A 27,177-nucleotide genomic window follows, 5' to 3' on the forward strand; every position below is an offset into this window, starting at 1 on the left:
GCAGGACACAGACCCCACCATGTCTGCTGCCCCAAACACACTGCTTGGTACCTTACCAAAGAACTGACCGTCTATCAGTATTCACATCAACACAGATCAAGGAAATCAAAACAGCTAAGCTTATGCAAAAAACAAGCGAACAAAAATTTTATTTTAAATAAATGTCCTGTAGTCCCTTTGAGTTACCTCACTCACTAAAGGCCTCTTTCTGCAGTCCCATTTAATCTCACTGCTACCTCCTTTATATGTGCTTGTCTGATCACTTGCTCCTGATGGCCGACAGCACATCTGAAGGAGCCAGTGCAGTCTTGAAAGCTCTGAGCTGCCTCAACAGAAAAGGATTCACATGCTGCTTTAATTGGCTACGATCATCCCGAATTAAGAAGATGGTAAAATCTCTTAAGACAACAAATCATATTAGTGAGTAGCCTAGGCCCAGCACTGCTCCACTCCGAACAGAAGACTGAGACTTCAATGTGTTTTGACAGAGTAGGTACTACAGGGTTCTTCGTCAGTCATCTTCACAAGGCAAATGAGAGGGAAAAGTGGTGCAGGACAGATACTGACTTAACCATTTAAAAACAGCACGGATGGGTAGAATGTGGTGCTAGCAGTACTTCTCTAATAATGCCATATCAGTTCAATGCTCAGATTAGTTCATCAATCAGTTCATCATCAAGAGCATTTTGAGATCCAGCTAAAACAGCATAACTATGCTTCTCCACTCCCCAGGCTGACTGAAATGATCTACCATATCAGCATCCTTTTCCTAGTGTGTCTTTTTTAACTACAAAGACATGTATCACTCAGGGACAGTGATCAACACAATTTTATGGGCAGAAGCCAAGTATGTAGACACTGCCTGAGGAATCCTAAACCATTAGGACAGGCTTTTAACAGTGTACAGTGCAGCACTGAATGAAAACACTTGGCTACTGGTAGCAGCCCAGCTTGTTGCTTGGAGATCCATTTAACCTGTTCAAAAGCAACGTAAATTAGTTCCTGAATATATCTTTGTAGCAAAAATACACATACACAAAATTGTTTTTGAGACGTTTCCTCACTATGCCACTGCACTAACTATTCTGAAGTTGAAGTTAAAACTATTCTTTGTACCAAACAACTCATTTTCATTTACCAAAACCACGCTCAGGAATACCTCTGACAGACCACATTAACGGTCTTCCACCAGAAGCCTCTTCAACCTGACAGGAACAAAACAGTAACTGAAGACAACCTTTAACATTTCTACCTTTGTAAGAAACCATTTGGTTCCTTTGGTTCGAAAAGTCAAAAAGGACTATTTTTTCATCTTAAAACATGAATGCAAGTTCTTTGACTGAATAGTGTCTGCTAAGTTTGATACATGGCTTTCAAATACAAGTGGAATGTGTTTTAATTCTGAATTTCTACTTCATTGTAGCCCCTACTGGCAGTTGCAACATGATGGGTTTTTTTCATAACTTCTGTTGCTCTTAAGTCACATAATGGGTGAAGTAATGGAACTGTTATCACTTTAGTAATAAAAAATTAGCACATGACACTGTTCATTCCAAGCAAGTCCTGCCTAACAATTCTTTTCTGCAAAGTTTCTTATTTTTCACCTTAGCAGTCACTGGTTTCTTTAACTTTAAATCTAAAGCATTCAGAGGAATAAACATCCACTGTTTGCTTATTTACTTGTCCATATACTATGAAATGATCACTCAAGCTGTCTTACTGCCTCAAATACTGGGAAAGTAGCTTTTAACCACTGCAAACAGAAGGTGGAGAGCTGGGATGTGCACACAAGTATTGTAGTTTTGCTCTTAAGCATTCCACAAACACATCAGTCTCTGCATCTCCTTGTAACTGATTCAAAACCCGATGGAGTTCAGGGCTGACTTGCCAAAGAAAATAATCACCCATTCTAATGATTACATTTCTTCTTTCTCAAAATATCATAGAATGACAGAATAGTTTGGGTTGGAGGGGACCTTCAGAGGTCACCTAGTCCAACCCCCCTGCAATGAGCAGGGACATCTTCAACCAGATCAGGTTGCTCAGAGCCCCATCCAGCCTGGCCTTGAACGTTTCCAGGGATGGGGCATCTACCACCTCTCCAGGAAACCTGGGCCAGTGTTTCACCACCCTCATTGTACAAAATTTCTTCCTCGTGTCTAGCCTGAATCTCCCCTCCTTTAGTTTAAAACCATCACTCCTTCTCCTGTCACAGCAGGCCCTGCTAAAAAGTCTGTCCCCATCTTTAGGCTCCTTTGAAGTACTGAAAGGCCACAGATTATTGGAAAGCACCAAAACGAGAAAGAACTGCATTTTTCAGTTCATGGACACATCCATAAATTAATTTTTCTATTATAAGTCTTTACAACTTTTAAAAATTTTACTCTTTTTGTAAGATAATTTTTGCATTTAATTTGGATAAACAAATTAAATCACTCAGTATTGAAAATATTAATTTTCCATTTTTTACAGATACCCATGTGTGACAATGTTGGGTCACTTCACATTAAAACCGGCTGGTTTTAATACTTTTCAGTCTTTATAACTACTACTTGAGCTTGATCATTTTCTGATATACCACAGCTGAGATCCTACTTTACTCAAAAGCTGTCATTAACACCAGTGGGGTCTGCTGGGGTAAGAATAATACAGAAGCATGAATAGCTAGGAGTTTGGATTTGTGTTCAAAATGACAAAACCAATATTATTGTGGAAATCTCTATTCATAATATACTTCCTGCCATATTATTAAAAACATATGCTGAAGTTTGATGCAACATAGAAAAAACCACTATATTAACCTATTTGAAAATGTATTGCTATCGTAACATAAAATTAGCACAATAAATATAGGCATTTCTGTAATCAAGTTTTATGTCCCTATTCAATTCAAATTCTGTTTATAGAAGCGTTATCTTGGTTTTTTATTAGCTGTTTTTAGCATGTGTGAACAAATACATTACTTACTGCTGCTTTTATCTAGCCACAGTAAGGGTTGGGATGATCCATTTCTCATCCAAGAAATAGGAATAATCCATGTGTTACTTAAACAAACAAACAAACAGAGATAATATAATTAGTTCTTATACTTAAAAAAATAACTAAAACAAACAAATAAAAAAACCCAGCACCTCTCAGCTGATGCTAAACTAGATTGCAGATGAGTGAGCTCTTGCAAGAATCTCCATCTACCTCCTCTCCTCCCTGATACACAAAACCTCAGCAGATGGTACTTTTGCTGTATTATCACTTAGGTTCAGCAAAGACAAGGGAGTTTTAACACAGATTTAAATAGTCACTCATATCTAGACTACTGTTCAGTGGGACATATTTGAATACCACTGTAACTTTGTACTCTGGCTTTCCTTCTCCAGGCATGAATTTTGTTCTCCTCAGTTATTACACTTGGCCCTATTTCTGGAGAACACAATGGTCCTCCTCATAAGGTATCTACTAAAAAAAGGGCTTGAGGCAAGCAATACAATTCTAATTCCAACAACCGTAATTTCCTTTTTGAGGGAACGTAAACCTTCCGTCAAAACAGATGAGAGCTACAAAACCCTAACGTTGCTCACAAAAATGAAAAATTCTGTAATATCTCTCCTGGATTTGCTTAAATTCACATGCTATTGACTCTTGCTGAGACTGCAGTAAAGGACTTAACATTTGTAACTTAGAACTCCTTATCTGATTTAACCAAAGACACTGAATGGACAACTTCCCTATGCTTCCTGGAGCATGGAAGCAAAGGAAACTCTGGTTCTCATAAAAATTTCTCTTTTGGCTGTTTGTATGACCAGCAATAGCATCCAGAGAAAACCTTCTTGGGGTATGCCCTCCTTTATGCTTTTTCCCTGTGTGAGAACTCACCTCATGGGCCCATGTACCTCAACACTCATGAGAGCTGCTGAATCCAATGAAATTTCAAACTCTACCCATGAGTTTCCAGAGTTAGTAACCAAAGACAGCTCCTTCTACCACTGTTTTTAAGCATCTAAATGAGTAGCACAGCTTGCAAATGCACCAGGTATTTGATAGTGCTCACTGACAGGAAGTTTAGAGCTGCATGTCAGGTACTCAGCATTTTCTGAGAAGAGGTCATTTATAGAAGTACTTCAATGCAACTCGTTTGCCCTTGCCAAGCAGAAGAGACTGGGAATATGTGCACTGGAAAGAAGCTACAGCATGGTTCATCCAGGTTGCCAGTACGTGCAAGAGAGGGATGAGGAAATAAGAAATTTCCAGGCAAAACTCCTGCCCTGCAACCCCTTCATGGCCTATGCCTGTCCTTACAAACCCATTGTGTGCCTGGAAAAGTCACTAGTCCAGAGGAAAGCAACCTTTTGGAAAAACAGGTGGCTGGCAGAATGAGTGCAAACTCCAGTGTCAAACAGATTTTACTTGACAGCCCATGAATGAAAAAACATAAATTTTAAAAATCAGATGGTCAAAACATAGTGTCCTAACAGAAGAGCTTCCTGCAAAAAAAACAGGCCATGAACCCATAACAAAAACACAAGCTAAACTTACTTGTAAGAATCAGTACTGTTTTCATTTTTTTTATTAAGAAATTGTTCCTGACTGATTGTGCCAGTGGTTAGATTTAATGTTAAAACTGGAAACCCGTTTTGACATGTCCAGGAATCCATTATTTGTTTTACAGATGCTGGCAACTGAACTTCATCCTGTGCATCTACAACCTGCAAGAGAAACGCAATTATCATTATTATTACTTACGATAAACAGGGTACTTATCGATACTGCTTCATCAACACTCCAGGGGTTGTTCTAACATGTTAGAGAAAATGCAACTGCTTATAAGCAGTTTGTTGGCCTTTGATTCATGCAAAAAATCAACGTAACAATGTGAAAAGGCCATTACTGACATTAATACAAACACATGATAAGGCTTTTAAGGAATTACAAAATATTGAGATTACATTTCTCATTGTTATAATCTGACTGCTAACCATTCTCTTTTAGTGTTAACATATTTACACATCTGTAAGGCTATGATAGACTTAATCTGCTAATTTCACTCAAATAAAGCTGCCAGAAGACAGCCTTGCATATCTCAAATTGTGACACACTCGTTCTTAACCTGCGACTGAGTCTGCAACACAATGTCATTCTTCTTTAGAGGAACAAAAAAGTGGGTTTTTTAAAAATAAACCTATTATTACGATCTGTTTTCTTATTCAGATTTCTGCCAAAATCAGCAAAGTTGCTGAGTTACTGTCCTGGGTATAGACTTTGCTGGGCCTGTGACATATCAGCATCTTGGATCGCCAAGCCTAGAGCGTCACACACACTGACCTGGCAAAAATTAGGCTTCAGAAGAATAGGCTATGCCATTTCATGTAGGCTTAGGCAACCTCCACGAAACCCAAAACTCCACTTGGCCCTAATTTCCCATCTCATCTCTCTACTCCTTGTATGTGCTTCCACTGATCTCAGGTGCAGTAAAGCAGCCAAATAAACACTTGTGAAGACATGAGCCGAAAGAGCAAGCATAGCAAATATTATGCAAGGGAAAGACTGCACTAGGGACAGCCAAATTCCAATGCAGTCCTCTACTAACTGTATATACCCTAAATCTGGACTGTGTCAAATACTAGAGCAAGAATACTAGAGACAAAATGAGTACCATCTGTATGTGGGTCCAGAGATCATCTTGGTTAGCATTTGAGAAGGAAAATTCTTCCAGGTACAACTGTATGGAAACAAACAGAACCATCAGAATTCATGAGGGTTTGATGAAAAACATCATGAAGACAAACAGTAATCTGTGCAACTGTAATTTTCAAGATCATAAATCAAGATGGAAGATGTTAGTTTTTCAGACTTACTGTGAGTGCTCTGATAAACAGCTTCTCAGACAGGAAACAGGAAAGCATCCAGGTAATAGAAGCCCCCTGGAGCACAAAAAAAAGCTATGAGAAAATGTGAATTATTATTGCAACTATTATGGCAATATTTTTTCAAACTTTATTCCAGGTAAGTTAGTCAGGCTACTTCTATGATTCATATTTCAAGGAGGTTTAAAATGTTTTCACTCTTTCTTTCATAGCCAAATGGATTTGAAACATCAAATATATTTGTGTGCACAGCAGAAACCAATACTGAAAGATAAAACTACCTAAGAAAAAGCATTGTAGTTCCACAGAATATTCCACTGTTGTTCTCAAAACTACTTAGTTTAACCTACCATTAGTTTAGAATATACAAGAAACTGGAAGAATTTCATATTTTTTAACCTTGTTGTATGTGATGCTGTCAAACAGAGACATTAAAGCAAATGAGTCTTTGATCTTGTCTTCACTCTCTGACAGTGATCGAACTCCTATTTCATTGTCTTCCCTTAAGACAGGCTGGACAACATGATCATAAAAGATTTTATCCTGCAAGAAAAAGACAAATCTATGTGAGCTGAAGAGAAAATAATTATTCTCAGGAGAGAATGTCATTATAGGATTAGCACTAACAGAAATAGTCTGTCAATAAACAAAGAATGATCCTTTTTCCCGCTATCTAGCTTTCCCATGAACTAGGGACCTTACACCTGATCCTAACATTTTCTACAAGCAACATTAATCAGGGCAGTGAAAACTTTATATTTGAGATGATTGTTGGCTTGAGCCTGACAAAGATAATGACAGTGTAATCCTTCAGCAAAAAATAAGTCAACTATATTGAACAGCAAACGAACAAATATTGAAAACTTCTATCTCATTTACATCTGTATGTGATTAACATGGCAGCATTTTTCTCCTAAATCCTGTTCCTCCTGCTGCAACCCTGAGTAATAACCTAAAAACCACTAAGGGTAGCAAGGCTTAACTATGCAGCATTTCTGCTGCCACCCGCTGACAAATATGGAGGGAAAACAGATCATTTGGTGCAAATCAATGAAGTTCTCTTTTTATTATATGATGATTCATCCCCCTAGCTGAGTACCTCTCCTACAACTGGATGGAAAATGCTATAGTTATAAAGGTAAAGAAAAACAACAAAAAAAAACCAAACCAAACCAAAACCAAGAGAAACAAAAACCCCCCAAACAAACCAACAAAAAACAACTAACCAAATTAAAAAAAAAAAAAAAGTATATTTTTTTCTAAAACATTGCAGGCCACTTTGACCACTTCTACTTCTCAAGAAGAGGAGCACAGGCTTTGAATTAATACAATCAAATTTGTCAAATTATTTCTCTCTCTGTAAACAGCCAGTAAAATTAATCTTAGAGGTTCAATTTGTAATTGAGTGGTGATCAGTGGCACAAAGTCTAGTTGGAGGCCAACGACTAGCAGTGTACCCCAGGGGAAAATATTAGGTCCAGTCCTGTTCAACATCTTCATTAATGATCTGGGTGATGAGGTAGGGTGTACCTTCAGCAGGTTTGCAGATGACACAAAACTGGGAGGAGTGGCTATTACCCCCCATGGTCATGCTGCCAACCAGAGGGACCTGGGTAGGCTGGAGAAATGGGCTGACAAGTACCTCTTGAAGTTCAGCTGAGGCATGTGCAAAGTCCTGCACCTGGCAAAGAACAACTCCAGGGACCAGTACATGCTGAGAGTTACCCAGCCAGAAAGCAGCTTTGCAAAAAACAACCTGGGGGTCTTGCAGGACACCAAACTGAGCACAAGTCAACAGTGTGCTCTTAGAGCAAAGAAAGCTAATGGTATCCTGGGCTGCCTTAGGAGAAGTTGTGCCAGCAGGCTGACGGAGGTGATCCTTCCCTCTAGTCAGCGCTGGTGAGGCCACATCTGGAGTACTAGTACTAGTTCTGGGCTCTCTGGAACAAGAGAGACATGGCCATATTGGAGAGACTCCAGCAAAGGGACACTAAGATGTTGAAGGAAATGGAGCATCTCACACATGAGGAAAGGCTGAGAGAGCTGGGACTGTTCAGCCTGGAGAACAGAAGGCTCAGGGGATCTCATATGTAAATATCCAAAGGAAAGGTACAAAAAAAGTGGAATCAGGCTCTTTCCAGTGGTGCCCAATGACAGGATCAGAGGCACAAACTGAAACACAGGAGTCTCTGCCTGAACACAGGAAACACTTTTGCACTTTGAGGGTGACTGAGCATGGGAAAGGTTCTAAACTATAACATTAAAATTAAAAAGGAGACAAAGACTTTTTTCCAATTTAAAATTTGGTGGCCTTTATACTTTTCAATAATATTAAAATACACCTTTACAGATAATAAAGTGAGCTGTTTTTGAAGCTTGAACCAGGGGGCTGGCATATCCCATGACCTAAAAAAACTTCTGACAGAATTTGTTTGACATGCCAGTATTACTTTCCAATTAAGCATGTAATTAAGTACTTTGGTGAACTAAAGAAAGGAAGTGATGAATGGTATTTCATCTGAGCAAAATGAAAAGCAGAGTAGATTGACTGCAGATTCGGGCCTGCCCAAACTAGAGGCTTACGCTTTTTCAGAAGCTGAGGGCACCGTGCACAGACATCCATGATTGTACAGGTGAGCGCATCTCATCTCATCGCTGCAATTAGCAGACACTATCCTCTTGTCTCAGAGTTTAATGACGAAAGGGGTTCTCCAACATGCTGTAGGATTTATGTTTATTTCATTTGGGTGGAACAGGAAGGAGTTTTACCCCGCTGTCTGATTAGCCATGTGCATTACCTGTGACTTATCTACAACCAGATATCCGTGGACCCAGTGGGGTAAACAGACTTAAAATGGCCCAACTTACTCACTGCTCAGTAAAGGTACCTGGGTAGGGGGCACTTGGAAAAGAGCTTGGACAAGCAGGGAGGCAAACCATCAGCTACAGAAGCCAGGAGAAAAAGCTGTGTTTGCTGAATGACAGACCTAGGGCAAGACACCAGTTCCTTTTAACTGAAGAATCACAGCTGTCCAGCTGTCCTGTGCCCCAGCTATTGAAGAGCTGGGTTTGATGACAGCACCCGGCAGATGGAAACCCTCCAAAGAAGAATCAAGACCAGCTGGGCTTTCCCAGGGGACTTAAGTTACTAATACCATGGCTTGATTAGATCACATCTCCTGCACCTTCCTTGTCTTCCTGCATGCTGGAATTTTCCTACTTTGACTTACTTACTTCAGTACCTCAATGTCTTTCTTGTAATGAGGGCCCAAAACTGAACACAGTAGTTGAGGTGCAGCCACATTGGCACCAAGTACACTGGCACGATCACTTCCCTAGTCCTGCTGGCCACACTATTCCTGATGCAAGCCAGGATGCTCTTGGCCTTTTTGGCCACCTGGGCACACTGCTGGCTCATGTTCAGCCACTGTTGACCAACATGCCCAGATCCTTTTCCACCAGGCAGCTTTCCAGGCACTCCTCCCCGAGCTTGAAGCACTGCCTGGGGTTGTTGTGACCCAAGTGTAGGACACGGTACTTTTCCTTGTTGAACCTCATACAATTGGCCTCAGCCCAATGATCCAGCTGGTCCAGATCCCTCTGTAGACCCTTTCCACCCTCCAGCAGATCAACAGTCCCACCCAGTTTGGTGTCATCTGCAAACTTACTGATGGTACACTAAATCCCCTCATCCAGATCATTGATAAAGAGATTAAACAGAACTGGCCCCAGTACTGAGCCCTGGGGAACACCACTCATAACCGGCCACCAACTGGATTTGACTACGTTCACCACAACTCTTTGGGCCTGACCATACAGCCAGTTTTTTACCCAGTGAAGAGTACATCCAACCAGGCCATGAGCTGCCAGCTTCTCCAGGAGAATGCTGTGGGATATGGTGTCAAAGGCTTTACCTAAGTCTAGGTACACAACATCCACAGCCTTTCCGTCATCCACCAAGCAGGTCACCTTGTCATAGAAGAAGATCAGGTTGATCAAAGAACACCTGCCTTTCATAAACCCACACTGACTGGGCCTGATCACCTGGTTTTCCTGTAAGTGCCACATGATGGCACTAGGGATGACCTGCTCCATCACCTTCCCCAGCACTGAGGTCAGACTGACAGGCCTATAACTCCCCGGTCCTCTTTCAAGGTCCTTCTTGTAGATGGGCGTCACATTTGCCAAGTTCCAGGATGAGAGGAAATGGCCTCTAGTTGCACCAGGGGAGGTTCAGATAGGATATTAGGAAAAAATTTCTTCATGGAAAGAGTTGTGAAGCAGTGGAACAGGCTGCCCAGGGAAGTGGCTGAGTCACCATCCCTGGAGGTATTTGAAAGACAGGTAGATGAGGTTCTTAAGGACATAGTTTACTGCCAGATTTAGGTTATGGTTGGACTTGATCCTCTTGAGGGTCTCTTCCCATAAAAATGATTCTATGATTCAGTAAGCATTAGCACTTACCAGTGAAAGCTTGGGTTCAACAAAGGTTGCTCCCAGGTACTCAAAGTAAGATGTCAGTCCCTCATTAAGCCACAGATCATTCCACCAGTTCATCGTAACCAGATTTCCAAACCACTTAAACAGAAAGAAAAAAATGTCTCAACATCTCTTTGGATTGCTGTTTTCACTCTTGCATGTTCAACACACATACCTATGCTGAAGTAACTTTATTTAATGTGTACTTGTCAAATGGGTAAAATGCTGGATACTTCTTCGGACAGTGAAAGTTCAGAAGAAAATGATGCATCTTGGAAAAGGTCAGAGGTTCAGGGCAGTTAATTTCTAACTGTTTCACCTACAATTTCATACCGTGACAATAGATGTCAGAGCTTTATGTCATTTTTCTACTCTATTCAATTCTAAACACTTCCCAATAAAATTTAAAGATCTAAAAGATCAGTCTATGATTAAAAGCAGGACATTCATCAAACAATTACAAAAACATTTGTCCACATTCTTGACAAAAGGAAATCATTAGGGTGCTGATAAACAGTTTCCAAAATCAGCAAATGTCTATCTTGGCAAGCAATAAAACTTCCACAACAGTTGCTATGTAGTCATATTTGGCAGTTCACATTTAACAAAAACCTATTTGATTGCAGATTTCTATTTTATTTGTTAATTCTTGAAATCTTGAACTAAGTTACTGACATTTGTTTTATTTGCCTGCAATAAAAACACTCTGCTCATCTGAAGGTCTGAAAAGTTACAGACTCTGTCAGAAGGGCATACAAGAGCACTAGCCAAGTTAAACTCTTTCACTAATTTTGTTAACTAAGTGCAAACACTTGTTGCTCTAGCAAACAACAGTAAATTAAACATAGTTAATAAAAAAGTGAAACTGCATTATCATTCCAAACATAGTAAGCAAAAATTTTTAAAATCTATGTGACAACTGGACAAAGGTCCAGCTACAGTTGATTTTGCTCTGTCATACTGTTTCTTACAGAAAAACACATGACTTTTGCAATAATATGCACTCCCACTGCAGAATAACACTTATGAAGTTCATTAATTCTCCCACTGAAGTATTAAGTATATTGAATACAGAGAAAACCATGTCGTTCCTACATCCCTACAGTATTTTCTAGTAAGAAAAAAAATAAGCAGTCCATTAATGGTTTTGTAACAACGAGTCTTGTGCAGTCAATATGCCATCTGTAAGATGATGGTATCTGCTTTTAATATTGATTTCATAACTGAACACATGATCTTTCAGTCCTCTAGTACTCACACTCCCTACTGTTAATTCACTACATTTCTTCTACAAATTAGTGACTGTATCATCAGCAACTGTAAGGAAACAACTCATAGACAATTAAATGTACATAATTTTTTACCACATGCCTGGTGTCCTAGCTCATGTGACATAATTATGGCAATCATTGCCTTTCTGCTTGTGAATTTGTCACTTGGGAGGTACAGCAACGATGATTCTTGGAAAGTAATTAGCCCCCAGTTTTCCATAGCACCTGCTCCAAACTCAGGCAGTGCAACCAGATCTAAATTGATTCAAACAGAGAAGGAAAAAAGAAAAAAAGGTATCTTTAAAATTCAGAAGCAAAATGCTCACATGATTTTAATGCTTGCACTGGTTCAGTATGCAATTAAAGGATAATACATTTTATTGGTTCTTTGTTATATTATTGCAACACTCTTGCAAACAGCCTGTAAAATTTCTTCTTGTCATACCTTTCCTCTCTGACTGCCATTCTTTCAGGGAGCCACATAATAAATTCCCATGAAGACCAGATCTGCACTGTATCTTGTACATACAAATGTTTTGAACAAAAATGATGACTGTATTCTACCAATGCTAGGAGAGAATACATTCACTTCTGGCTGTCAGAAATCTTTCTATGAGTTTCTCATGTGTTTGGGAAGTATGATACCTCTTTCTTCAGCCTAGCAACTACAACCTCCCCCCCCCCCCAATCTTGCTCCTTCAGCTCTGTGAGAAAGGGGATCCTTTCCACTCTTATCTGAAAGGAGCCTTAGAAACATCATGTCTCAGTTTCCACAGCAAGGCTGCTCTGCACTGCCCTTCTGCCTTATGCACAGTTTTCCAGTTCAAAAGCAAGAGTTGGACAAAACAGAGAAGGGTCATGGATGAATATCAAGGATCTCAAAGAAAGAGGTACTGTTTAAACTCAGCAGCAAAGAGCAAAATTTGCAAAAGGTATACAGACCATTTTGGAAGCAGACACAAGATTGTACTCCAAACCAGCTGACCATGACCCTGTTAACCTGTGTGTGGTGCTGAACCCCAACAAAGCTAGACTGTGTATCAGTGGGGCATATCACCTCAGGCCCACAGCAAAGATACTTCATCTAGCCGGCCTTGTGCAAAAGAGCTCATTTATAACTTCATTAAAATCAGGTGAAGACAAACTTTTAAATACTTCTAATAAATGTGCTTGTTCTTCACATTTTGAGTTCGCAACAACAATCTCTAGCATTTACAAGTAGCTGTTCTTGGTTGACCTAATTGCATTGATTTTTTAAGCAAAACATCAAAGAAAGTCAGTGGGAAATGCAGTCAGTATCAGATGTCATCACACTGGGGATTGCAACAGTATTACTGCATTCTGCGAAACTGAAACCTTACCTAACAGGAAGCCTAAGGTACCATTCTTCTACTTCAGTTTTGTAATATATTTGTTCTAATTAATTAACATATTGGCATTGCTGCTAAACAGAGGAATATAAGCATGAAACAGAATTGTCTACAGCCTTTAAGTAGCTTGTATGATTACCGAGATAACAGAATTTAAAAAGTGACATTTGCATATATTACATTTTCCATAAGTGTAGTGTTATTCTAAATACACTGGGAGATAACACATTTACACAGATGTAAATGTATTTCTTTCGAGTTCTGATATACAGATTTGACGAATCACCAAACTGTCAAGTCAAGAAAATAAGGAAGTTCTTCCTCCACAGTCCTACAATCTGCTAAGATCACAGGCAGGTAAAAACTCATTTTAACTAAGAACTGCCTTCTATGCTCTCAATATTCTACCGACTTGTATAGAAGAGCATGTTCCCACTTGGGAATCCAAGTCCAAGTAGCGGACTAATTGTGCAGTGAACCACATGATGGCACCCTTCTTTCTCGACTGAAGCTTGACTTAACTAACTTACCTGAAGTCCATTTTAAGCACAAGCAATGCTTTCCTGCATGAGTGTTTTTCTGGGGAGGAATGTGCAGGAACATACAGCCAGCTCACAGGCAAGACAGGGCCATACTGAAGAAAGCAAGGAATGCTTTGGGGAGATGTGGGTTACAGCAAGCACGGATTTACTAGGAGGACTTAGGGACTTGCCTGTACCAGGTCTATGCACCCCGGAAACAGCCACATGACTGAACAACTCCTTTCTATCCACCTTTTAGCCCTATCTGCCCCTTCATTAGGAAATGGTGCTTTAACAGAACGAGAATTATGTGAAGCTAAGAGTGATGAGCTACGGGTTAATAAAAGCTATGATGCAGAAAAGAGAATTCAGTGAGTTAAAGCTTAGGGGGTTTATTCCATGTGGTAAGCTGTAAAAAGAGAATACTGTAAAAGAGGCCATTGCTTCTGCGAATGTTATACCATCAGCAGCCATTTCTCATGCATTTAAGAAAATAAGTAATCTCACCTGTCTTTGGCAGAGGGTAGCTGACATTAAGTAAGTCTTCCAGAAATGAAAATATTGGGCCTGTGATATTTAAAGCATAGTCAACATACCCATTTCTAACTGCCTCTTTCCGAGCCCAAATACGTATCTGAAATAAAGGAAGAAAGTGTTATTTTAGATAACACTCATATTTTCATTTTGTTTCTCTTTTGATAATCATTGTTTGAAAATGGGGCCTGCCCACACCAGATCATGCAATGAAGCTTCTAATGAAAAAAATCCCAACACAAGTCTTGCTGAAGCAAACAAAATGTGGCACAGAGCCTAATCCTGCTAAAATCTAGGAGAGTTCCAGCACTTTGAAAGGACCAAGACTTGAATCCAACTATCCATTGCTGAAACAAACATATTCCTGATTTTCTCTTATTAAATGGGAAATGCTGTAAAACTGTTTAGATCTGCACATCATAAGCCAGCATATTCCAGCCAGTAAGTCTGGGTGACAAACTTTCCTTCAGCTCTCGAGAGAAATGGATGTTCAGAGAGCATTTGCTGTCCATGCATACACATCTCTCCAGCTTTCTCACAGGCTGCAACAGACCACTGGCCTCCCACTGCCGCTACGGAAAGCAAATGACATCTGAGCAAACTGACATCTGTACCTCCAAGTAATGGAGATGGCAGCAGCAAGCAAAGCTTCCCCCTCCCATGCCCATTTGCATTGTCATGGTACCAAACAGGACAACTGCTTGCCCAAGGTGATGAAGTAAACTGAGGAAAGGTTTATGTTTCCATCATGTATGTCTGGACTTGAGACCCCCTCAGGTGTCTAGTGGCCGAAAACCCCCCAGTTTCTTGCATCTCACAAGGAGATGAACAGCCAAAGCCTAGCAGTACAGCTGAGGAAGCATCAGGATTTCATTTTAAAGGGAAAAATTAAAGCATATTCACTCAATGGACTATCCTCAGCCTCTGAGCCCCTCTTTTCAGCCAAGGCTTCAGAAGAGGTCCAAGATCAGATCACTTCATTTTGCAAAACCTAAACATAACGGGCAGACTTAAAACCCTGATCTAACAGGAGCTTTGAGTTATAACAACAGTGTTTCAGGTTGTGAATTACTTAATAAAAATTACAAAACACACACGACAAACATGCCCAAGCAAATACTCTGGAGGCATAAATTGAGCATCTCTGTCTGAAACCAAGGGGTGAAATACCCTCACCCCTCTGACTCACAGAAGATGGATGATGGTGCCTCTTCCCTCTGAAAAAAACCTAGTTTGAATGCTTTGCTTTGCTGGCTCCTGTCGGTACACATCAACGCAAGAAAAATGCACCACAGTCAGTGCTGTAAAGCATCCAACACGTTTGATACAGAGTATATATGCAAGTATGACATACCAAGTCCAATCTTCACTTTAAAAAGGAGCTTCCTAGGACACTCCTGCATTGTCCTCACACCTCATCTCACCTTTCTGCAGTAGAATGAGAGCAAACTGACCATGAAGGTAACATCGTGCTCTCATTTATTAAGGGTAGCAAGCATAAGGTTTTATGCTTGAGTTTACTATTTATTTTGGAACAACTTGTTACATTTTTCCCCTGTTGGTTTCCAACAAAAGAAGGAAAGTGAAACAACTGGTGCCAATGGAGTATATTTTTTTACAGATTCTCTCAAGAAGCTTTGTCCACTGTGGTGTAAAAGCAAAACTGAGTACTCATTGATGTAGGAGCTTCAAACACAAAAGTCACTTCTGGAGGCTAAAACACGTGTCCACTGCAGAGTAAAAGGTTAAAATACTAGCATACAAAATGCATGGAGCACAGTATTTCTCCCGTTGATGTCATGACACTCCTTCTCAAAGGGCCTTCAATAACAAGGCACTGAACTTCAGTGGTTTGGCACAGCAGTGGAAATGTGTATTTTTTCCAACTAAGAGAGCTAAGAAGATAAGAAGATCCTAAATTACCACTAGTACTTTTTGTAGAGTCTCTGCCTCAGAAGTTTTAACATTCAAAGATCACACCTACTTGTGGAAGTGTATGAAGTGATCACGACAGGACAATAAATTAATTGCCTTAAAGGAAATTTTTCTGGAGAAATATCTACAGGATAAAGGTTAGCAGTCTTGCCACATAAGCAAATAGTTTTGGAATGGAAAACACAGTAAATGTCTGTGATATCTTCGAAAGCACACAATGCAACACAGAACCAAGTTCTGTTGTAAACTGCTATAATGTGTTATGCAGCTTCACATTTACCTCGTTTCCCCGCTCAGTTCTGGTGACATAATCAAAATCACAGACCACAAATGCAGTCAAGTAAGTTGACATTTTCAGGGAAGTGTTAAATGTGGTAACAGTCCACAGGCTTCCATTTTCATCAGCCATTTCAGATACATCTAGAAAAAATATCAAAGAAATATTCAAACCATTGCTCTTCCATAACAAACAAGGAACTTTGTGTTTCCTGCATAATTTTTTACACTTCTCTTCAATATGCTGTATTTCTGCACTAACTTAATATGTTTCTGGTAGAAGGCGGGCAGCCAGAATCCCTGTTACTGCCACGTATCAGAGTCGTGACCTTACATGCAAACACCAAAAATTCACTTGTGAGCTTCTTAATTGAAGTCTTGGAAGAATATCAAACTGCGTCAGATATATAATAGCATGTGGGCAAACTGTGGACAACTTATCCCATGCTACGTATCTCTAAAATGTATGAGCTATTATGATTCAAATATAGGTCATGTGTGCCCAAGAATTACTTAATCAGATACCTTCCTTCTAAATAATGATTCTCAGGGGAAAAAATACTTCAAGAAACACTCACAGAGATCCCATCTATTATAACTCCCAAGTTACTTAGTTTCCATGCAAAACCCATAAACCTCCCTTTTTATGGCTAAAAATTATTTGGGCAAAAAATAAAAATTCATAGCACTGAACTGCAGAAAAACAAAAAAGACATTAAGAAGGAGTCAAGAGATCCAATTGATTTTAGTAGGAATACTGATTCACATAATTTGTTTGGAATCTTATATCCCACATGCATCCCACAGGAGATCCCAGCAAGGGACAGGAGGAGCATATCCAGAGCATTACAGTTCTCTCGTTCTTATTCTGCATTTACACAGGAGGCTATAGTGTCTCTGCCTGGTAAAACAATTTTTTGTATGTTGTAAATACATCTTAAAATTTACTTAGAATGAAAGGAATCCCTTAATAACGCAATTACAGGCTTTGCATACTGCAGCTGATGTTTTGTTTTAAGAAGGTGTCACACAGTACAACAGACACACTGATGAAGCAGTAAATTCCAGGAATCAAACCTCTGCAGCCTCCAGCAACCAGAGTAGAGGACATCACAACTGGCAAAACTATGGAATTATTGCCATCAGAAGCTTTAATTATGAATAACTATCTCCAAATTTTTAAGCTTATAGGTGCAGATTTTCTGTGTGCCTTCAAGGCGTTAGTGCACAGACAACGGAACACTATTGATATAGTCTGTTCAGATAAATTACACCCTTTTAAAAAGTAATTTAAGGGGAAAAAACCCATAAATCTACATGTTGTTTACCTACCAATAGCAGGCATGTTGGAAAGAGCCACATAGCTTGGGTCATGGACAATTCTGATATTAAATGTGGCCTTCATGGCAGGTTCATCAAAACATGGATAAACTGTCCTAGCATATGTTGGTTCCAGTTGGGAGGCAATCAGCATACTGTATTAAAAATACAAGTTAAGATTAATCCAGCATGCTACAGCTGATCAAAACCAATATATAATGCATAAAAACACCAAATCAGAAAAGAAAAAAAAAAAAATCATATGCAGATTTGGAAAAGGTTTGGAGGTTTGGTTAGTATTTAAAACCATGATTAAAGCCCCATGCCCACAGACTGTTCAGTTTAAATGCCTCTAGAGAAAAGCAGTCTTTTAAAACTGGGGTTTTTGGTTGGTTGGGTTTTTGATTTTTGATTTATTTGTTTGTTTGTTTGTTGGTTCTCCTTACAGACCTTTTCGTAATATCATATTTAAAATATTTGAGCTCTTCTAGTTTGTTTATTAAGACAGAGCTGATTAAAGTTTTGCCCCCAGCAGGCCAGTGCTCAAAAGTGATACAATGCTCAACATTAATTTTGTAATTAGAATCTCTCTGCACACCTATTTCTCTCTCCAATGCACACGCTCTTATTTTAACACTACATTTTAATAAAAAATTGTAATAAACATCAGGTGACCACACACACATACACTTTCACACTTCCATCAAACCACATAAAGAAGAACTCCCGTGAAAGCAGCACCAGTCCCTCTCAGCACTGGCAAGCCCTTTAAAAGGACATTTTTCTACCTTAAACTACGGAGCCTTGCTTCACTTGTGGCAAATCTCTGTCATGCACTGGCCAGAATCAAAAGATAAATCACCTTGTCCCAAGGACAAAGTTTCAAGGAAGAGCTTTACATCTGAGCTGTTCACGTTAGGACATCATTACTGGGAATTAAAAAAAAGATGCATGCAAAGCTCCATAGCTGTAAGCAAAGCAGCTGCCAGCAGCTGGGCATATAAAAATGCCACGATCTCTTGTGTCAGCAACCTCGATACTATCCCAGGCTAATATTTTTCAGCTGTAGTTGGGGTGTTCCCTAACAGTGTATTCATACCAGTTCACAAAGGCTTAGACTTGGCATGGAACCATCCTAAACCAGCCAGGGGCCATCAGGACAGTATCCATACATTAAGTAACACTATGTAATGAGTCAGCTCTACCATAAAAGCACAGCATGACTGTGCCTGATTGTGATCAGTAGCACTGAACCATGTCCAAAACCTACGGTTGTATGCTTTAAGATTCCCTTTTTCTCATACCTGAAAAGTTTCGCTTTCCATTGATATGTACATCACTTCGCAGAAGATGTACTGCATTGCGTGCAGTTCAACCTGAGGAAAAGAGTCACCAGCTTCCTGGTTCCATTGACAAAACTCAGCTTTCCACCCAACACTGAAGGCCAGCTTTCCAGGACTCCTTGTCTTCTGAAAGATGTTTGACTGCTGTGATTTTAATAGCTGTGCTACTGAACCCTGCTCAAAGCCGACCTAATCAACTCAGTGCAGAAAGCGTCAGCAGCTCATCTACACTATGTCATCTTCATTGCTGATGCTGGGCAACTGAGTTAATATCAGCAGTACAGCTGTGGAAAGGTACTGTACTTTCAAAACACAGTACATTTTGCATTGAACAGACACATCTGATGCTGTACAATAACAACTTATAACATTTTAAAAAACCATGCTGAACACAGGTAGATGCACAGTGACTACTGGGACCACAACATCTATTTTGAAATGAGGAATGGCTTGAGGGAGAGCAGCACAATGTATTTAACTTCTTGCCTGTCAGTGCAGGCAGATTTTGTTCATGGATCTGATTCACTGCAGATTCAAATGTGTGCTGTGTCACCTCCCTGAGTGAAGCTCCACCTGGGACCAAAGTTTTACCTCCTCCCGCCCTTCACCCTGTCCAACGACAGAAAGGACTTAACTCTCTGACAGGGCTGCACAGGAGCAGCAGCCCACTTCATTGAGGGAATCAATCTCTGAAAATACTTCAATCTCCTTCTTCACTAGCAACAAAGTATGCTTTTGTGCATTCAGTTGTACAATCAGTCACAGGCTGGTTCTAGGAGACACTACATAACTCCAAATTCCCCTGCACCAGTGCAATTACTGTCTCAGGAGGCTCAGTTTCAGCAGAAACTGATTCAGATACTAAGCAAATTTGTCCACAGGAAATTCTTGTTCAAGAATACAAAACAGCGTGCATTCAGCAAAAGCATAATGATAAAAAAGAAATATGAGGATGGATTAAATGTTATTTTTCAGTAGGTCTCCAAACAAAAAACAAAAATGAGAATGTTTCATGCATGTTACACAAATAGCTGGTGTTTCAAACACACATTACCTCATCTCATTTGTCAGAATGAGTCATTATTTGGGCTTTTTTCTTGTTTTTTTATTTTTAAAAAGGGGAAGGAATTAGCAAGAACTGAAGTACTAGCAAACTTTTTTGTACACTGCAATATAATCACAAAAAACCCAAAAGGAAATTACTTTTTGAAAAAGCCTAAGAAGACAAATAATTTCCTTTCTTAAGCCTACAGTTTTGTGCCTAGATTTCATTTTCTTTTTTCATAAGAATCATGTAATGCCTCCTTCCTCTGGTGAAAAAAAATCAAAGCCACAATACTTCTAAACAATGAGAAACAAACAGATAATAGCATCTCTTAGTCTAAATATTGGCAATTTATACTACACAAGTGTTTAAAAAACACGAAAAGGAAAAAGAATGAGTCCTATATAGTATATGAATTCGCAGTGGACGCTGTTTCACCTGACTAAAAACCAGCATCATTGTAGAAGAAATGTTTTCTGTTGATGCAAAAAAGGTTATTCTTCTAAAAATGTCTTAGTAAAATAATATTATTTGTAATATTGATGGCATAATGGGGGTTTGTGTTAACATCTTTTATATCTGATTTCTTCCACTTCAAAAATATATAAGAATTAAACAGTAAAACAAACCCTGAAGTGGCTCACAGTAAGGGAGTTTTAGAGTGACCAGAATCCTGTTCTGTGCATCAGCCATCCCCAACACCCAGTCCTCTTTTCAGGTGACCAGTGCTCAGTACTAACATGCAACCCAAAAAAATGCCATACCAGTTATTTGCTCTGATCTCTATTCACTGCCTTTGATGGTCTTACCCACAGATTCATGCAAAATAGAGCTAAGAACTTCAGATGCTCTGCTCAGAGGCACAATTAACTGCATCGATGCTGTTCTAATCCCCTTGCCTTCATTCTAGTAATTGGTGCAGAAGCAGTGTATAAAAAGTGTGATTACAGTTTTGGATGTTTGTTAATACCAGCACTATCCAGTGAAGTATTTTATGGAAGTTGCATAGGGCATGTGCAGAGTGGCTACCAAGAAAAATTCTCAAAGGATTTTGAAACACTGACATGAGCAGTGGCATGCAGCCTGCACTTTGCAGCACACCGCATGGGGATCCTGGAGTAGCCTACATGAGCTCATTCACGGCAGTGCAAGGCCTGTATGCATGACAATGCTACAACAAGCATCCTGCATTGTATTATATGCTTGAGCCAGTGCTGCTGAAGAAGAAGAGCAAAGGTGGTTTCTGTACCATCCTGCCTACTCAGACCCTGGCATGGACCCTCCCAGCTATATGCAGAATACAGATTCCCCATTTCAACAGGAAAGCCTTCAAATACTTAGTGCTGATGAAATGGGAGCATCCTCCTTTTTCACTTTCTTTGCTCCTGCAAACACTGCAGACACGGGCTGTGAGCAATCCATAAAGAGTCCTTCAATTTTGCAGAGTTTTCTTTTATGTGTAAGAACAGATAAGGTGGGTAGTACAACTAGTCAACAACAGTAAAAACATATGCAGTCATCAACGATCAAACTGGTAACAAACACTTCCTGTGTTGGAAATTCAGTGAAGTCTGGGCTTTGGTTTATCCAGTTTTCCGCAGAGGTGAGGCTAGCACTTCTCAAAATAGCTGTCCCTGTGAACAGCCTTCCCACACCACCTTGCCAATGCACTCCAGCTCCGACTTGGAGAGAACAGGGAACAATACTTCATGTCAACTAGCTAACTCTGCCAACCTGCCAAGAGCAGTGCAGATACCTGACAAAGAAAAAAGCTCAGACAGAACAAACATTTCAGGGACTTTGCTTCTCTTTAGGATCTAGCTGTCTACCAAAAGCTTCCCCCTCTGTGCTTAAACTCTTCTGAAACAAGACGTATTTACTGGTTGCACAAGCACAGGCTATAAAATCCACAAAGACTTGTAGTGCACAGGAGAAATACAGGAGTCTTCATGACCACAGATAAACAGCACATAGCCTGTTACAGCTGGTGGTTTGAGTTTCACGCTGAAGTTAGAAGCCAATGCAGGAATCAGACCTCAAAGTTCTGCTGGATCCAGGTACAAGCCACTTTAGAACTACTACAGGACAGTCTGCTGGAGACAGTGGTTTCCTTGCAGAATAGTAACAGGCTTTGTACTGACAGCTGAAGTACATTCAATGTTTTTAAATCACTCCTGATCTACATAATCCATTAGAAGACAATTTTTTCATCATTAGCAGTTTGTTAGAGCTATACACACTATATCCCTTGAAATATACTATACCCCCTCCAAAAAAAAAAAAAGAAGGCAAAACCCCTTCATTGTAACTGGACCCCATCATATTAAGAAATGGCTGGTAAACGGATAGTTTAGTTCTTAGTCAAGGAAAAAAAATAACAAGATACTGTTGCATACTCTCGATTCAGCAGAAGCCTTTTTGAAGCAGAAAAGATATGCAGAATCCATTCAAGAATATCAGGAATATGGGAAGGAACAAGTAACCAAAACAATATGTTATATCTGCAATCAGTGGATTTCCTTTGATTTATTTCAGTGTCTGAACTGCATTGGCATCTCTTTAACCAGACTGCAGTCTCATATTTCATTAGTGCTTCATGATCAGCTAAGAATGAAATGGAACAAAATTGTCATAAACCCTTTAAACAATTGGAAATAGAACTATACACATTATTTTCATGATTTAAAAACATTTTTTTCTTATTTTCTACTGTGGCAGCAGAGCTGACAACAGCTTTTTTTTCAGATCCTCTAAATTTTACACAGTCTGAAACAAAAAATGTCATAGTCTAATTCAGTGTTTCTTAGATAGGACTTGATTGAATCAATACAGCATCAGAAAGCACACTGATACGATACTAAGTAATTAAGTGCTTGTTCTTTTCTTACTTAGGTGGATTTTTTTTTTAATTATGTAAATTGAGCAAAGTGTTCTAGATTTTCCTTAACTCAAAAGTTGCACAAATAATTCTGTGAATGATAATCAGTGAATGAAGAAAGAGCAACTGAAGAAAAACATAATACATTTCCTAAAAATACTTACTACCATACTGCATTTTTCTCTAAGGCTAACCAATTTATCTCTTTTCTCTTAAAAAGGAAAAAAAATTTAAAAAAAATAAAAATAAAAAAATAAAATAAAAAAAAGTCTGCATAAGTTACACTTTCCAGAGGTGGCAGACAGTGGTATTGGCAAAGATTTACACAAGAGCTGGCAGCTGAAAAGCCAACTCATTGTTGCAGAAAAACCACACAGTCCTCCTCCATTTCAATAAAAACTATTAAGTTTATTTTGTGGTTTCTTATTAGTGCTACTCATACAGCGACTTGCATGTAAGGATCTTGTGGGTAATTGAATATTACCTGCTTCAGCAAGAAGTCTATGAACTGCCAAGATATAGTTCATTTTAGTGGACTCATCGATAGGCTGGAAGCCAAGAACACATGAATTTTAACTCTAGTTTTCCTGCTGACTTACTGATTGCCAATCCTCAGCAATTCACTATATCTTAATTGTTAAGTGAATTAACTTTCAAATAAACAATTAATCTGCCTCTTCTTTAAACACCTATTTCGAGAAACTTATATTCTGCTGGAACTATTTGAATCATAATCTGAAGTTTCATATTTCTTCAGCAAGTTTCACATCCATAAGTTTATAATGTAATTCAACATGAGAAGATTTCCAATTAAAAAAAAAAAAAAAAGAAAGAAAAAAAGCAATCATTGAGAGTGAAAACAGGTTTTAGATGATCAGCTGCTTGTTAAGCTCACACTACTCCAATACAGATTTTGCAGTTCAAAATAAAATAAAACTGAAAGCATCCTAATATCACTCACTAGGGAAATCATTGGTTGATGGCAGCCTAACAACTTCATGTGCAATAGCACCTACAAAGTCCAGCTGTACAAAGCTCCCAACCATTCCACTCCACCATACCTCTGAAACTGCATGGGGTTAACATCTTTAAACTCATGCCCAAAAACATATTTAAGATGTTGTGTGCTCCCCACAGATGCAGGCAGAGGAGGTAAGGAGCTGCCTGTGCTACACAGACATGTGTGAGGCCAGGATGAAGACTGAGCCAGACTGTGGCTGCCAGGTACTGGACACGGGTATCGTCTGATCCCTTGCTGCCTGTCAAAGACACAGATAGAAAGACTTGAAATCGTAGAGAAAACGTCGTTTGACCAGTTGAGATAGACTCTTTCCTCTGTCAAAGGCAGACCCGTGTTTTACAGACCTTCAGGAAGCCCTCCCAGACAAACTCCAGAGCAGCAGCTCCTCACCAGCCTCCACAAATGAAGAGGTCTTTGCAAACCATCTCATCGTGGTCTTTGCAAGCCATCATGAGCTGGTGGCGTGGATCAAGTAAGTTGCTGAAGGAAAGCCAAGGCAACCTAGCTGGTGCTCTCTGGAGAGAAAACCGACAATCATGGAGCACTAACCTGAATTTCTGACAGCCTGTGATGCACAGCTGGGGAAAGGATGCAGACTGTGCAAAGCAGCTGATCCCGCCCGGGGCAGCCCCACCGTGCAAAGCAGCCATCCATCTCTCCTGCCACCCCAGGCAACGAGCTGTTCCTGCAAGCTTCGTCCAGCCCTGGTACCACCTGAAATACTGTCTGCGGAGACGCAGCAGCTGCGTCCGACGCCTCCACGCCGCGGGTGACCCCGCCGCGGGCCGGGGGACCTCCGGTACCGTCGGCGGAGGAGCGCCGGGTCCCCGGGGCGGCCGCCGCCGCCTACCTGCTCCGTCCCTGGTCGGTGTAGCGGGTGAGGAAGAGCCCGTCGAGGTCCTCCTCCAGCCTGCCCTCGAAGCCCAGCTGCAGTACGTAACGGCGCCCGGCCCGCAGCCGGCCGCGCAACTCCAGGACCGCCAGCTCGCCCGCCACCTCCTGCCGCAGCTCCGCCACCTCCACGGCGGTGCCCATCCCGGGCAAGGGACCGCGCACGTCGGCCCTGAGGCTCCGCAGCCCGGAGCTGTGCAGCACCGCCGTGTCCGTGTCCTGCCGGCAGCGCACCGTGATGTTCACCTGCCCGCTGAAGGTAAAGGGCCCCGCCTGACCGGGCCGCACCCGCGGCCACAGCTCCAGGTCGTAATGGAGCGGCAGGAGCTGGCGAGGCAGGCGGCGGCCGGAGCCGACCGCGGCAGCGGGTCCCGGGGGCGCGGCGAAGCCGGGGGCTGCGGGCGAGGGGCTCGGCGGCGTCGGCGCCTCCTGCCGGCAGCGCCCGTAGAGGGCGGCGAGCGCCAGCAGCGCGGCCAGCAGCGCCAGCAGCAGAGCGGCCAGCAGGGCGGCGGTCCTCCGCCCCACGTACAGCCCGCGGCCGCCGCGGGGACCCATCCCCGCCGCTCTGCGCCGCCCGACGGGCCGCGCCGCCCGGTACTTACGGGGGCGGCGGCGTGGGGAGCGAGCGCGTCTGAGGGCGGGACGCGCCGCTCCGGGCCGGGCTGGGCTAGGGGAGAGGGGTTCCCCCCCGCCCCACCAGAGAAAGAGCTCCCGGGAGGGCTGCTCCGGCGGGGTGGGCAGCCCACGGATCCCCGGCCCCTTCGCGGGGAGTGGGGCGCGGCGGGAAGAGACTGAGGGAGGACGAAGGAGCAGTCTCAGCCGGGGACGGCCCGCGAGCTGCCCCTTTCCCGTCTGCTTGAGCAAGCAGCCTGCTGGGAGGATACGGCGGCAGGCAGCTGAGCAGCGGCTCCGAGGAGCGCAGCCGGTGGCAGGCGTGAGCGATGATGCTGGATGGGGTCCGTGTCCGAGGACCCCCGAGGATAAACGATAGTGTCGCTAGCCGGACAGACAGCACGGCACGGACAGATGGTGTTGCACACATGGGATGGCACGGGCCACTACCAGCAAGGCCAGGCCAAGGCCGGGCACAGGATGGTGGCTCGGGGCTGCTGAAAGCTGGGGGCTCCTCGGGCACTGGAGGGAGAGCTGACTGTAAAATACCCAAACCAAACCAAAACACCAAAAACACCCAAAACAAAATGCCAACTCACGCCACCACCAACAAAACCAAACAAACACCACCCTAAGGAATGGCAAGGGAAATTATGAGAGAATGGAGCTTCACTGCTTGAAGTGTGAAATGTTGTAGGTAGAGCTGATCAGCTCTTGAGGGAAGCCTACATGCCAAAAGATTTGGGAGAAGGACGTCAAGTCTGAAAGATCTTTGGTACATAAAAAAGCCCATGACCAAAGTGGGTTTCTGGTAAATCATCCTCATTTAAAGACATACTTCTCTGTGTAGTTCAGTTGAGGCTATAACCACCATACTCTACATGCATAGGTAACCTCCTTACAATCAACAGGATTAATCCTGTGTTCCTAGTTAAACACGTATTTAAAGGATTTGCCAAGTTGAGGCCATATTGCCAGCGAGATTGCAAAATTAAACCTTTGTCACCTTATAAAACCTGCCTGTTGGTTTTGCTCAGTTGCAGCTCCTCTTTTAAATCACAGTGAGCTATGAATTGACAGGAGCAGTAGCCAGGAACAGCAGCCCTGTGTGCCATTGCCTCAGACATTTTTTAATCTGGGTTACATGCAGGTTTTCCGCTTGCTTTTTAAAATTACTTCCACACACACCCCCCACTGGTTTGAACTCAAGTCAATTCCCTTGGGCTTGTAGTTTGCACAACAGCTACCCTCAATACTAAACAGCTTGTTTCCAAAATTGAGGCAGTGGATTAGGTATTACAGTACGTTTTGTCACCAAAGTGACAAGCTAAGCTAAGATGGCTGAAGTAAATTACCGAACACAAAAGGTTGCCCTTCCTGCTAATTTATTTGTTAATTGAGAGAGATACCCTTTCCGTGGTCCTCTGCAGAATACAGTTAATGCTTTCCTCATGCTGGGCACAGTAGGTCTGGCTGCTACAGGTTTAGGGAATAGTTCTGAGCCACTGAACAAAGAAAGGTTCTGGTTCCAGCAGAAGACCATAACCTGTTGTTTTCCTGCTGCTTAAGGGATGGAGGGAATCTCCTCTACCAGCCTGTCCTGCTGCTTGCAGGCTCTCCCACTCTTCTCACCTCATCTGCCCCATCTGCTGCTGTTACCCATTAGCTTCCCAACACGCTGTCTTCTGGCTCTGGACTATCTTCTGCTTTTTTCTTTCACACAGTTTGACTGTTATGTTTCTGTTTCTGTGCTTCTTTTCTTATTTTGTCCTTATTTACCCCAGTTTGGCCATCCATGCACTAAGACCTGTTTCTGTTTCTCT

At 41.5% G+C, this 27,177-nt stretch overlaps 1 protein-coding gene across 4 annotated transcripts in view; it reads right to left on the bottom strand.

Annotated features, from left to right (window-relative positions):
• The window catches only part of LVRN (laeverin), a 41,245-nt gene extending 15,666 nt beyond the window's left edge, over window positions 1-25,579 (bottom strand). Inside the window, exons 1-12 of one of the 4 annotated variants that reach the window (XM_065045356.1) lie at window positions 24,702-25,574; window positions 23,892-24,089; window positions 17,577-17,719; window positions 16,249-16,388; window positions 14,007-14,133; window positions 11,709-11,863; window positions 10,323-10,436; window positions 6,258-6,401; window positions 5,850-5,915; window positions 5,648-5,713; window positions 4,531-4,700; window positions 2,968-3,044 (exon numbers count right to left, since the gene is read on the bottom strand). In XM_065045356.1, the coding sequence (XP_064901428.1) occupies window positions 2,968-3,044; window positions 4,531-4,700; window positions 5,648-5,713; window positions 5,850-5,915; window positions 6,258-6,401; window positions 10,323-10,436; window positions 11,709-11,863; window positions 14,007-14,133; window positions 16,249-16,388; window positions 17,577-17,719; window positions 23,892-24,089; window positions 24,702-25,297 (1,996 nt within the window). In that variant the 5' untranslated portion in view covers window positions 25,298-25,574. Of the gene's footprint in view, window positions 1-2,967; window positions 3,045-4,530; window positions 4,701-5,647; window positions 5,714-5,849; window positions 5,916-6,257; window positions 6,402-10,322; window positions 10,437-11,708; window positions 11,864-14,006; window positions 14,134-16,248; window positions 16,389-17,576; window positions 17,720-23,891; window positions 24,090-24,701 lie in introns of all 4 variants that reach the window. The other 3 variants (XM_065045355.1, XM_065045358.1, XM_065045357.1) reach the window with 3 other exon arrangements.
• Between the last annotated feature and the right edge of the window lie 1,598 nt (window positions 25,580-27,177).

This window comes from Columba livia, chromosome Z (genome assembly GCF_036013475.1).
Source record: "Columba livia isolate bColLiv1 breed racing homer chromosome Z, bColLiv1.pat.W.v2, whole genome shotgun sequence".
In the NCBI taxonomy this organism is placed as follows: Eukaryota; Metazoa; Chordata; class Aves; order Columbiformes; family Columbidae; genus Columba; species Columba livia.